This window comes from Hippoglossus hippoglossus, chromosome 6, assembly GCF_009819705.1.
Source record: "Hippoglossus hippoglossus isolate fHipHip1 chromosome 6, fHipHip1.pri, whole genome shotgun sequence".
Lineage (NCBI taxonomy): Eukaryota > Metazoa > Chordata > Actinopteri > Pleuronectiformes > Pleuronectidae > Hippoglossus > Hippoglossus hippoglossus.
This window is the reverse complement of record NC_047156.1, coordinates 21,029,092-21,043,215: the sequence shown is the minus strand read 5'-3', so window position 1 is coordinate 21,043,215 and position 14,124 is coordinate 21,029,092. Positions and strand designations below refer to the sequence as shown.

The 14,124-nt window shown below is 41.5% G+C and overlaps 2 protein-coding genes across 13 annotated transcripts in view; both read left to right on the top strand.

Moving 5' to 3' along the window:
- LOC117763641 (unconventional myosin-IXAa-like) overlaps positions 1 to 6,036 on the top strand; it is a 147,408-nt gene extending 141,372 nt beyond the window's left edge. For 8 of the 12 annotated variants that reach the window (XM_034588916.1, XM_034588921.1, XM_034588926.1 and 5 more), the window contains 4 exons: positions 475 to 495; positions 699 to 919; positions 1,370 to 1,512; positions 3,184 to 6,036. In XM_034588916.1, the coding sequence (XP_034444807.1) occupies positions 475 to 495; positions 699 to 919; positions 1,370 to 1,512; positions 3,184 to 3,575 (777 nt within the window). In that variant the 3' untranslated portion in view covers positions 3,576 to 6,036. The remainder of the gene's footprint in view (positions 1 to 474; positions 496 to 698; positions 920 to 1,369; positions 1,513 to 3,183) is intronic. The other 4 variants (XM_034588920.1, XM_034588919.1, XM_034588925.1 and 1 more) reach the window with 1 other exon arrangement.
- Positions 6,037 to 9,043: 3,007 nt separating this feature from the next.
- LOC117763693 (DNA polymerase III PolC-type-like) lies at positions 9,044 to 12,019 on the top strand. The gene is made up of 3 exons (XM_034589048.1): positions 9,044 to 9,163; positions 9,298 to 9,349; positions 11,308 to 12,019. The coding sequence occupies exons 2-3, from the start codon at positions 9,298 to 9,300 to the stop codon at positions 11,835 to 11,837; spliced, it is 582 nt and encodes a 193-aa protein (XP_034444939.1). The 5' UTR covers positions 9,044 to 9,163; the 3' UTR covers positions 11,838 to 12,019.
- Positions 12,020 to 14,124: the final 2,105 nt, after the last annotated feature.

Here is a 14,124-nt window from a genome sequence, read left to right as displayed (position 1 = left end):
ATTTAACAAATTGAGACAACAAAGAATATTTTGTCCCACAGAAATAGTACCACTACCAATCATTTCCTCCTCTTCAAAAGAGGCAGTTTCTTTAGAACAGACACAGTTTCTTAAACAATCTTTAAAAAGTCCTGATACTTGTGATGATGTGGTGCTGATGAGCCAAACGATAAAGTATTTTGTTATTTGTGAAATCTGGACTAAAGTATAATTTAGCAAGATGCTAATCTGATCAGCTGATCCTCCAATATTCCCCATGTAAAATCCCACGTAACCTAAAATAACAACTTTATTTTCGTAATATTATGACTTTATTTCCTTTAAGTGGCCCTTATACTCGTCATAGTTTTATGTTTGGTTGATGTTTGTTCGTGTTGAGCGCTCAGGCACGTACAGCACTCAGGCTGTAGCTCCACTGTCGACACTGACAACTCTTTGCCTTCTGTTTCTGCCTCACGACCTATTAACATGCAGCCTAACACAGCTAAACTTAAGGTAATGCCCACCTGTGTGTGGGTGTGTGTGTGTAGGTGTGTGTGTGTAGTTAGTATTTGGTCAAAACAACCAGCTGTCCTTAGAGCGAGTCCACTGTCTGTGCTTCATCACTGTCACTGTCAACAGCAGACTGATTATTGTTGTTGGTCACCCTGGGCGAATACATTCTCATGCTGTGTAACTCTCTGTGTGTGAATCTGCAGAGCATAGGCCGTGTTCGACAGAGCAGCACCCACACGCCCTCACCTCCTCTCAGCCCCCGAGCGTCTTCTGAGCTGGATGGAGACAGTGCAGGAGGAGGAGGAGTAGAAGGAGAAGGAGGAGAGGATGCAGCAGAGGCTGGGCTGAACGAGCCGCAGCAGCTGGCGATGCAGCAGGAGGAGCGGATCCTCACTGAGCAGATTGAGAGTCTGCAGAAAGAGAAGTATGACGTCTCTCTGCACGGATTATTCACATCAGATGAGGCTGAAAGGGTTTTTTCTTGAAACTCTTAAGTGGGATACATCTTTTGCACAGGCTGCCAAAGCCCCAACAAGATATGAAAAGCATAACCCAAAGCTTAGTTGAAAGAACATGATATTTGGACAAACATCCATTAAATCAAACAAATCTCAATCAATAATTCTGCCAGCCAGATAATAATTACAATATCACTTACGAGACCATTTTCTATAGATTTTAGCAGATGCACCGTTCTGTAAATAGTACAAAACTACTCCAATAACATGTGGTAGCGCTGAGTTAATACTTGTCTGTTTGTCCCCTGTTGCTTTCAAGTCTTTACTTTGCTTTATATGTTTTATATGGATTACATGGGCACACACACTTACCATGATAAACGCCCTAAAGTTCAGGTTTGTGTGTGTCTCTGCAGGGAGGAGCTGACGTATGAGATGTTGATCTTGGAGCCGCGGGTGTCTGATGATGAGACTCCTGAATCTGAAGCCTCCATTGGCACAGCAGACAGCTCTGAAAATATTACCATGGAGACCAAAGGAGCTACGTCCGACCCCTCGGGTAATTGTGTGTGCTTTTCGATGTTTGTGTGCATGCGTGTGTGTGTATTTCTGAATGTATGGAAATTTTTCCTTTTTTACTTTGTATTAGACAGTGTTTCCACTCGTCACTTAGAATTAAGCCCATAAACCAACAGTACATTGTAGTGTCTACGCTTAGGAACTCCCACTCCAACTCAGATGCCCCAGAAAGAGAGGCACCAACTCGTACTCTTTTCTAAATGTCACCAGTGGCAAGACGTAAGGACACAATGTGATTTAGGAATGCATACTTTAGGCGTAACTACCAAATACAATGCAAACACCTACATGGGATTGCCATACTGCCATATCTGGACTGCAAACTGAACACCCGAATGCCCTCATAATAATCTTGGGTGACTTCAGTCATGTTTGCATGGATAAAACACAAAATTCACCCAGTACGTCACCTGCAAAACCAGAGGGGAAGGAACCTGAACCAGATCACAACTTGGTGCATCTCACCTCCTGCTATGGGCCTCTTTGATCACAAAGACAGTGAGGAGATGATCAGAGGAGGCCTATGAGACACTGCAGGCCTGTTGTGAGGTGACTGACTGGGAGTGCACTCTGTTTGCTGCACGGACAGGACATTGATGGGCTTACAGAGTGCATCACGGATTACACAAACTTCTGTGTGGACTGTACTGTCCCAACAAGGAGTGTCTGCTGTTACCCAAATAACAAGCCGTGGGTAACAAAAGACATCAAAGCCATCCTTAATGAGAAGAAGAGGGCTTCCAGAGGTGACAACAGGGAGGAGCTGAGGACTATTCAGAGGGACCTAAAAATCCAGATCAAGGAGACAAAGACAGCTACAGGAGGAAGCAGGTGGGGAAACTCCAGCAGAACAACATGAGGGGGGTCTGGTGTGGAATGAAAACCATAAAGTGTCCTTCACACCTCACCATGTTAGAAGACAGCTAAAAGACGCTCAAAGCCTGTGCCCCCCAGCTCTGTGGAGTGCTTCACCGTGTCTTCAACATGAGCCTGAGTCTTCAGAGGGTCCCATAGCTGTGGAAGACGTCCTGCCTCGTTTCTGTGCCAAAGACGCCGTGTCCTAGTGGCTCCAAGGACTACAGACTGACGTCCCACATCATGAAGACCCCGGAGAGACTCGTCCTGGATCAGCTCAGGCCCATGGTCAGGCCAGAATTGGATCCCCTCCAGTTATCCTACCAGCCCCACCATCATCTACCTGCTGAATCGAGTCTACGCCCACCGGGACAAGCCGGCTAGCTCTGTGAGGGTCATGTTTTTTTTACTTGTCCAGTGCTTTCAACACCATCAGGCCAGTTTTACTGGGCGAGAAACTCACAGCGATGCACGTGGATGCCCCCGTCGTGTGTCCTGGATTGTGAACTACCTGACTGGCAGACCACAGCACTGTGTGTCTGACAGAGTGGTCAGCAACACCGGGGCTCCACAGGGGACAGTCCTCTCTCCCTTTCTCTTCACCCTCTACACCACGGACTAGCTGTCATGTAAATGCACAGATTTGTTCTTAGCTCACTTTTGTTACATTTGCTCTTTTGCTGATACCTATTCAGTTTTATTGGAATATCTGTGTCTAAACAGTGTATTCCCAACATTGTTAGAGTGTGTGTTTTCTAATCCCTCTCTCCCTCTCTTGTTCTGTCTCTCGACACAGAGCACGGCATTTATCGCTCCAGAAAGTCGGAGGCAAAGAGCAGACGAGTTCTGCATCGCCAGCCGGATTCCCAGGACTCAGCAGACTCCACCTCCACGATCTCCTCATCCTACCACCCCTCCTCTTCTCTCTCCTCCAACGCCTCCGGCTCTCCGTCCCCTCACTACCGGTTTCGCTCATCCTCGTCCGGGCCGCTGCTCACCTCCTGCGGTTTGGGGACCACCCCGTTGGGCGAGGCAGAGGCAGGTCACAGAGGTGGCAAGACCCCGCACAGGCTCCGGCTGAGCCGCAGCTCACCACGCGAGCCCTCGGGAACCCACCGGAGGGAGTCTGAATTCAGCTCGGGGCCACAGCAGCTGGTTCTGTATGGCAGCAACGAGTTCATGGTGTGATGCCAAGGAGGGAAGGAACGCCGGCCACCGCCTGTTGGAGCACAGGAGGGTGTGCGCGAAGTGGGAGGAGGGAGAGTCCAGGGATGGATGAGGCTGGTCATGGGGCAAGGTTCATGCCAAATGTCGACTGCTGCCCCTCCTCTGTTCTCACCCCCCTCCTCCCCTGGTCCAGTCAAAGCAGAAAGCTGTGAGAATTACAGAAGACTGGACGTACTACACAGAGGGACAAGACAACTAAGATGGTCAAAGACTGACGACTAATGTGAATAGAGGGAGTGAAGTGAAACGGTTTTTGACCCTCTGATCTCAGTGCTGTTTGACCCCTGCTGGAGCACCAGGGGTCAGTTAAGGGAGAGAAGAAGAAGCAGAATAAGGGAAGGACGGGTGGAGAGACACAGAAAAAAAAAACACTCCTGCAAAGCCAAATCTGATAGTGCCCTGTCTTCATTTTTTTAGCATGTGGTCAGGTGGTAAAGCCAACCCCGAAGAAATGTAGCCATACTGACTGAACTGGCGGACATTTTGTCTGTAACCAGCACCAAGCTTTTCACGTTTACACAGGACATACCAGCCAAGAGGCTGCATGCTTCTCCATCACACTTTTTCCTACGTCAATCTGAAGAAACTGTACAGAAATATGTCACAGCTCTATGTTATGTATTATTATTATTATTATTATTATTATTATTATTATTATTATTATGTTACAGAGGAAAAAGGTGAACATAGAACGAAACTCCAGTGCTGCTCCTGGGCCGTTCATTGTTAATTTGCCTGATTTCCTCTTCTCTCGTTTTGCAAAGGGAAGTGTCTGGAATTCAGGTTCCACTTTTTGTTTCTGTGCTGGTTTCATCCAGTTTCCTTCCCTTTGCCTTTTTCTCTTTTCCTATATCACAGTGATCAGAGCCAGTTTTGGGTGACCTCGGGTTGTACTCTTCAGAAATAACAGAAGGAAAAGCCGTCAGTCTGTGCTACGTGTTGGGTGTTTTGTATCTGCCTGTCCCTGCAAGCTCTCTGTTTTCTGTTTCATTCAGAAGCATCAGTGTTACTTTTGTCAGGACTTGAATATTTTTTTAATATATACTATTGCTGTATTATACATTGGTGTTGTTACTGATATCAAAGATGTCATGTTTTTGCTGTCAATATTGTTTCATGGTTTATTTTTGTTCAGATGAACGCCTGACTGTGCGTGTGTGTGTGTGCCTGAATGAATGAATAATTCATGCCACTGTATCAGCTCCCTCTCGGTGCATGTATAGTCGTCTCTATACACACTTATACGTTTCCCCTATTATTCCTATAAGGGTGGGAAATCTGTCAAACCATCATGTCACACTAAAACTAACCCAGATTTACCAAATATTGGTTCTGATTTTCATTGCACCTTGGGGGGAAACTTCTGCACTCACATACTCACTCCGTCCATGTCGTCCTCTGAGCCGTCCGCAATACGTTCTTCTTCTTCTCAAACACAAGCGTAGCTCTTCCATCCTCCTGTCTCCCGGCTCTGGCTGTGAAAAGTAGCATTTAACCTGCAGACAAAGAAGTAGCATCTAACTCAGACTGTCCTTGTGTTTCTGCATAATCCTAATCTCTCTCTGTCTCTGTCCATGCAGTGTCAGTGTAATCTTCAGTTTAACGGACATACTCAGTATCTTAACAGCGATGATGTCTCTGTACTAAAGCTGCAATATCCCTCCTCGCTTGCTGCGTCTGTGATCAGATCCCCGTGGGCGACTCTCGTTCCGATCTCACCAACACAATCCGTGTTAATCGACTTTTCCTTGAAGCTGGAAGTCTCCGTGAAGACTGTGCTGATCTCAGGTGTGAGATGCAGGTGTGGAGACTTGCAATGTGTTGTCTTTTTATAACATTAGCTCTAAAAAACCAACTGTTTCGAAGGTGAGATGAGAAGACAAAGCTGATTCCTGGTCAAATATCGAAGATGGTATTTGAAGCGAGGGTATTTGGACATGTCCATGCTGTCTATATGGCATTCTGCAAAAAACAAAAAGAAAAGAAAAAAAAGTGAATGTACCTGTCACTGGAAGGCATGCTGTGCTTTCTCTGGTTGTTTTTGTTCCTCTTTTATACACAGTGTATGTACTATTTATGATCATGCTTTTGGGGTGTACATTGATTTAAAAGAATCTGTTATATAAGGTGTTATAAAAGGATATATTATCCTATGTACGGTTCATTATCTACTATTAATCATGGCAACATTTTATCAGGCCACGATGGGTCTGTCATGTTTGTGCTATACGAAGCAGAAAAAAAGAAAAGCGTTGTGTCTCATTGTCTGCGCCACTCTGGACACGGTTATGTATACGGTGCAATTTGTGTTATATTTCCTTTTTTAATTATACAAACATGTCTATGGTTGTAAGAAAAAAAAAAGACTTTATGGGGGAAATTTCATCTGCTTATTAAAAAAGCAAAACTGCTGCCAAACACACTTGAGTTGTGTAATATTTGCGTAAATGAAATTTGTATAATACTTTTTGTGTATTTTTTTTCATAAACAAAGTTATATTTGCATTCACTGCTACTTACTGAAAAACATTGTGTGCATCCTTGAGGCGTTAAAAAACATATTGGGTGCAACATCCTTCTCGAGCAAACATTTAGACAGATGATTTTTAAATGATGTATTGTTATTACCCTCCATCACCATACGCAAATTAGTTACAAACATTCTTTTGGACTCAAGGATGAACTGTTTAGATTTTTGTAGCCAGTGTTCAAAGTTCAAGGTCACATGGCCTCACAAAATGTTTTTCTTGGACGTGATATCTTAATACCAGCTTTAGGGAATGTCTTCGAATCTGGTGATTTGCCTTGCGACAGGAAGCAAATGTTTTATTTGGCGAAGGTTTGCAAACAATACATTCTCATATGTGTGACCGGGCCGTACCTTTTATAGTGCATACCTCCACCAAGACCCACAGTCCCCTTATGAAACCACATTTAAATTCACTAAATTAATGGTTCTCTGGATCCGACCCTTGATCCGATCTACATCAATATTTAATGGGTTCTTCTTAAAGTCACCCCCTCTCCTCCATAAGATTTCAGGGAAGAAGTTGGAGTAGTATTTGCGTAATCCCGCTTAAAAAAAAACATTCAAATGCAGATAAAAACATTACCTCTTTGGCAGAGGCAATTATTGTAATATGGTGCTGGAGAGTCTTGACTGAAGTGTCCAGTTTTATTGTGAAACAGACTTTTAAATGTCTTTTAAAAGTCATGAATATGATTTGCAGAAACCCTGTTAATTACTACAAGTTGGATCAGTTACTGATTGTTGTCGTTAAATGTGACTTGAAAGGCGCAGTAATTAGTCTGAATATTTTCTTAATTTAACATCTAGAAAATGACTGAAAGGTAAAAGAAACATCAACTACAAGTTCACATAATGTCAGTTCCCAATGGTATAAACATGTGGAAAACGCCCCCACACAATATACCCTGGATCCTGCCCCCTGATCCGAATTCACACCCAAATTGAAAGGGTTCCTTTGTGGAAATTGGTTAAGTAGTTTTTGTGTAATCATGAAAGCAAACAAACAAACAAACCTCTGTGGTGGAGCTCATAAAGTTTGACTGACTGAAGGACTTAATTTCAAAGATGATAACATTTGTCTTTGAGTTCGAAAGGTGGGGAGACTACCGAATGATAAATGATAATTTATTATTATGGCCCGAGCACCGATGGTGGGAGGCCCTATTGAATTTCGAAGGATTTTTCTTATTATTATTATTTCCCTTTGGGGGGCTTTTTCAGGGCCTAGACATGCTCAAAAAATAATGAAACTTTGCAGGAAATTCAAGAACCACGGATATTTTTGTATTCTGGAGTAATTTGAAATGGGCTTGGCAAAATAACTGACTATTTTTTTTTCTTCAGCTATGGCCTAATGCAGAAAATTGGACAGGATTTTAATTACAAACAAAACAATAGCTAAAGAAACAAACAAACAAACAAACAAACAAAGTGGATGTGGAGATAACTAAATCCCCAAACTACACTGTTATTAACAAATTCAATACAATCTCAGAGGAAGTTTTGTACATACACGGATATAAACTGTTGGTGCAAGAGAGACAGAAAAAGTGCAGCATTGGCCAATGACATGTATGTCGGGTCGTGATTTGGGAGGAGACAGAGTGAGCCGGTATCAAATTAACCAGACCACAGCTCCACTGCGTCCATTTATATGCTAAAACAGATTCTCTATATCTCCATGTGGGATTTTAGAGGCAGTTGGCAGTGACATGTTAAACCAAACACACCCCTGCCCACCCAATCTTGATGCCTCCCTACCCTGACCCTGAATAGTGTGTGCATGATCCATGCCTGTGGTACATAGAAGCAGCCTTTCACAATCACCCACATAAAACTACATTAAAGTATAGGTTTATATCCACCTATATGGACAAGTACATCTATGTGGTGCTGTGTGTGTGTGTGGGGGGGGGGTATCGAACGAGTCATGTTGAATGATATGGGTGTAATTGTTCTTTTTAAAGTGTTTCCAGTAGAAATGGTATAATGTCAACAACTTTGTAAAACAGAATAGTGTTGTAGAATGTTGTTGAAAAACACATCAAAGCATTTGTCTGGTTTAGTTGCAGTTATGTCAAGAACGTAGTTAAGATCAAAGTCAACTGAACTCAATAGAATGTTGCAGAATGTTTTTGATCAACACATCAAAGCACTCGTCTGGTTTAGGTGCAGTATGTCAAGAACAAAGTCCAACACCAGTGAGTACTTGACTCACTCTGGGAAGAAGGAAAACAGCTCCAATGCTAACATTGCAACAGGATCAGCCAACACGCAGAGGGGAAGCAACCTCAACCTCAAAACGCATGCAACGCAAAGCCGTGTGCCCGCTCGCCGATCGCTCTCTCCACCAACCGCGACAGGTCCCGAGTTGCGTGTGCTCGGGCCCGTTCAGTGCTACATCGTAGCCCTAGTTTGTATTGTATATTGTTATGGAAGTTTTCTGGAAGCTGGTGAAAGGAGAACTCCAGCATCAGCTGATGTCTTATGCAGAAGAGTTTAATGTAGACTTGATGCATCACGGAGACCAGAAGGTGGAACAATATACAAACGCCAACAGAGTAACATGAGCAATTGTCACCCCCCCCCCCCCCCCCCCCCCCCCAGTCTGAAGATGTCTCCCACAGCATCCCAGTATATCTCCCTCTACTTGTGTCACCCATTCTAACAGCACATCATACATGAATGGCTAGAATTGCTGTCACTCTCTATGTTATAGGGGCATATACAGTAATGTGTGAGGATGGTCAAAAATTCCTCAACAATATGTGTTTATTCATTCACTATCTTTTGATTTCACTACATTCATTTAAAACCAATAGTTTCAAGTTAGCCACTCTGCTGCCGAGTTACCACCAAAAGACTCCACTTCCCATCCTGCACCTGGGGGGGGGGGGGGACCGAAACCAAACGAAAACGGGAGTAAATTCCATTTCACTGAAAAGAGGAGTTAGTTTCAGTTCACGAAAGACAGGCACGGAGAAGCAGCGACTAGAGCAAAGGGAAATAATTCTAGAAAGTGAGTTTATTCAGCTGACTGACTGTCCTGCTCTCTGCTGTGACCCGGGGAGCTTCCAAATCTACTTTCAACAGATATCTTACTGTGAGTTAATTTGTATTCAACACTGATGTTCTTTTCTGTCCCTCCTGCAGATGTCTTCCAACTCTACCATCGTCTTCTTCGACCTGGAGACAACTGGATTAGGTAAAAGTTTCTTACTCCTCATCGGTCATCATATCACCTATTAAACTCAAAATGACCTTTTCATTATGTCATTAGAACACTTAGTGCTATAATATGTGCCCATTATTTTTTGTGTTTTTTAAAGTAACCTTTCATTTTTCCGGTTTGAGGTTTATACTTGATCTTTGAAGCTTAGTCCACTTACTGGAAGTTTTCAGTAATTTTCAAAGCTTTAAAAAAATAATCTAATAAGAGCAACAGATTGTTGTAATGTTCAACCACTGTTGTGGATGTGTGTGTGTGTGTGTGTGTGTGTATATATAGATATAGATATATATATTACAAAGGTTCTATATATATATATATAGAACCTTTGTAATATTGCTGGTGATAAAAATTCTATTGCAATAATTATTGATATTTTCTACAGCACAGTCCTATGTGGTAAATGTTATTCTTCTCATGTATATTCTGTTATACAAGTTGAAACGGTGTTTGTGTCGCTTCAACTTAAAAAAAAGAAAAAAAACAGTTATGGAAAGACCTAGAATATTCTGGTCAGAACTTCGAGTGAAACTCTACAACGCCCCTAGTGTGCAACAGGCAGATAATGCCTGTTGCAATATTTAATAGGAGCCGGTTTTGAGTGACAAACTGAAAATTGAGCTGACTTCCCTTTAAAAAAAGTGTGGAAAGTAAATCAAATGTGTGGTTTATGTCTCTAACAGACACCTAACATTTCTTCAGTTTTTTTAACTTATACCCTCGTAAATCATTAACTTGGCATCTGCATATATGGCATATATGGCCCCTCACCTTTAGGCAGGAGTTTTGTTGAGACCCTGCTAACTTTCCTATGTAAAACATTTTTCTAAGAATACAGCATCATCCAGTGATCCAATGATTTCGAGTTGTCACGTGAATCTTGATGAAAAAAAGGAAATATAGTTCAAAACAAGAAGATCTTGAGTTTCCCAGACATGTTTTGATTGCATTTTTCTGAAGTCCAAATGATGTTGTTTTGACCTAGTCTGAGAATACAGATGTGCCTGATGTCACTGTGTTAGTGTTTAAATCTTTGGTAGTAGCAGTGGTACACGTGCATCAAGGTCGCTCTCATGTGCAACAGATTCCCAGTGACTGGTAGACTGACTTAAGAATGAAACCTGTACTCAGCTTAATAATGCAGCAAACACCTTTATTTGCAGGGCAATTCAAAGGCACATAGAGCAGGTCAAAACAAGTCAAAACAAGAAAGAAACAATGACATCAGTGCAATGTCCGCGGACAGTTAAAAAAACAGGGCAGATCTCTAATCTTAAAAAATGTTTTGCTTCATTAGGAAACTGGGCAAATTAGTTTGCATTGTTTTGCCTCAGTATGACTCAGTGTCACAGAGAAGCTAAATGACTCAGCCGATCAAATAGCGAGCGAACGGAAGATCAGCAGGGAAACGGAAAATTGGAATGGAGGTTGCCCTTTTAACTGTTTGATTAAAATCTATATTCTCAACTCAGTTTGTGGAGCCATTGATTTGTTTCTTTTTTTAAACTGCAATTTCAAATAGATTTTCAAATTTCATTATTTAGACATGAATAAAGTTATGTGGTTCTAAAACGTATTGGCTGTTTAATGTTGATTTTGAATACAAGTCTGTAATAATAATAATTTTATGATTAATATTTCATTCGTAAATATTTTATGCTTTCTTTATTACCCATTTAAAATCTTTAAATTAATTACTTTAAAATGTATTTATAGATCAACATATAATTTGATAACAAATGCATCCATGCTTATTTTTGTAGTTCAATTAATCAATAATTATTGAAATACTTTATTAGTATTCCTGTAATACTTGTATCACACATTTGAGAAGAACTCTAAATGCAGCCACAACAAGCAGAAAAAAAAAATATTTGTATTTATATTTTATTTTTCCTATATCCCCCATTAATCAGACCCTCCTCTAATTTCAGACACCAACGTGTGTGACATCATCCAGTTGTCTGCTGTCTGTGGAGAGAGGCTCTTTAACGTCTACACCCTCCCCTTCCGCGCTATCAGCGAGGACACCACACGGGTTAATGGCTTCACCGTTAGCAATGGGGGCCTGTTTCTCCGTGGGAATCTTCTGTACACCACCCCTGTCTACGAGGCTCTCACCTCTTTCATAGCCTTCCTTCAATCCTTTCACCGTCCCGTACTGCTGGCGGCCCACAATGCGAAGGGCTTTGATGCCCCTATTCTCACCAGAGTGCTGCTGCAGAACCACCTCCTGCAGGAGTTCCAGCAGGTGGTGTCTGGGTATTTGGACACCTTACTGCTGAGCAAGTGGCTCTATCCTAATCTGCCCAGACACTCCCAGCAGTTTATGGTCAGTCACTTCCTTGGACGGTCCTACGACGCTCATAATGCTGTGGAGGATGCCAGGATGCTACAGGAGCTGTACAAGATATGGAATCCTGATCAAAAGAGCTTATTTTTTACTGCATCCCTAATGTTATAAAAAACACACCCCGAAAAAATCTGATTGATAGAAAATGACAGGCAAGTAAGATTTCTGTCATGGCAGACAAATAATGCATATTACATCTCTAAATCAAAGGTACTTTGTGTGTGTTGTTTCTTCTTTTAGTTTTGTACTAAATGATACTAAGTATCATGTTTTATACTCTCAGGTGTGGAGCCTATTCCAAGATTGTGTTTCTACAAGAGTCATTAAACCATTTCTGTTAAACCTTCCTTGTCATGTTTGTATTTTTTGAATTTCAACAATCATACATGGGGGTTAACTCCACAGTCGCCTCCATAGAACATGCTGTGTTTTGTTTAAGGACCCTGATGGTCACATTTTTCCCTGACTGCCATTATTTCTATTACCTGCTGACCAGTTGTGTTCATGACATTGATCCATAAAAAAAGTCTTTTTTCCAAGGGAAATTGCAATGCATTCTGTGAAATGTAGGAAACCTCTGTCAGGAATGAGCAGAGACAATTTCATCTCGTACTGCAGGTTGTGTAACTGTAGGTTTTTATGCTGATTTGTGTAATAATGACTCGCTCTGTGTTTGTGTCAGAATAATAATTTCAAATACCCAAAAATATTCAGTAGCCTCCTATGCTTCTGATAGTTTTTTACATCCATTACTAAGAAGTGAGTCTGAGTCTTTAAATGTAGAATGTAGTTTCCCAGGATGACCTTCAGTGAAGCTCTGTGGAATAAACACAGTGTGCACATCAGTTAGTATCATGCACAGCAGGTAAATATGTTGTCTTTAAGTGAAATGTATACAGATGTTTTGCTGGATTTATACAAATTTTTTTATATTGATATTATCTCAGTGTATTTACAGACAAGTGGTCAATTTTATTCTTATTCTACACTTTATGCTCAGTTTGAATATGTCTGCGTACTGCAGGGGTTTAAATGACAACATATGAGATTTACCCATGCCCTTGGTGTGTGTGTGTGTGTGTGTGTGTGTGTGTGTGTGTGTGTGTGTGTGCGTGTGCGTGCGCGCGTGAGTGCGTAAATGCATATATAATAAGATTTAGCTCCAATAATGATTGATACATCAACATACATATTATGGACTTATTTCACCATTTAAGCAATAACTTAAATTATAATTTCAACTGGTTTATTTTGTCAGTATTGCTCATTTCTTCCAATGAAAGAAAAATTTGGTGAATGCTAAATCAAAATTATGAGATTGAAATTATGAAATGATGAGAAAGTAATTGATGATAATGAGCAAATAAGTGATGATTATGAGAAAGTCAGTGATGATTATGAGATCGTATGTGATGCTTCTGAGATAGTAAGTCATTGCGGTTCTGCATTGCGTTGCAATTAATCTTTTATTTTGAAAATGTTGGGATTTCCGGTCGGGGCCGTCGCTGGTGTTTAAAACATGGAGGGAGAGTTTTCATGATGAAACACACGTAGCGTCACGTCGCTGTATATAAGCTATACACATTCTGTTTATACAAGCTGTCAGTACCTCTGCCTTATGTATGGACAGCATGTGAGAGGCAGGTGTTATAAAGTGTGTCGTGATGCAGGAGTCACAGTCTGTGGTTTTCTTTGACCTGGAGACGACTGGACTGGGTAAGACCACTAACACCAGTAACAGGACTGACTTCAGTTATCATGTTTCCTCACATTCTGACACATTCTACTCACGGCTAATGTTCTAATAATATGACATTATATTTGTTTACATTGTGGAAAATAGTTCCCCATCAGCAGCCCCTGTTATTGGATGGACTAATGACTAATAGTTCGTGATTATGCGCACACAAGTTCTGCTGTCGCCTCCAGAGATAATGTCCAGAGTCAACACAAACGTGTCATGTGTGTGTATGTTCACATGTTGGACCCAAATTGTGGAAATCGAGGGCTAAAGATTTTAAAGGGGCCTTTTTTAATTGTCTCCACTTAGCAAATAATAACAGGAAGGTCATACCAGAGCTACTTTTTTACCTCCCACCACCCGGTCAGACAACACTGCCAGAGGCTTTAGTTCTTTCTGTGTCACTTCTACCTCTTCCTTGAACTGCAGGTGTTAGGGAAAAAAAGGTCTTACATATTTGAAAAAATCTTTAATTCACTTCAGAAATGTCTTATTAGTTGTGAAATGTTTGTGTGTCAGATTGTGGGCTGTGGGTCTGTGTGTTGCTGTCACACTGTGAATCCAGAATTTGTTAATTCAATCATTAGGAACAAGTAACAATGCCCAACAGTCCCCTTATGAAACCACAATCAAAATCACAGGATCCAGATTTGTATT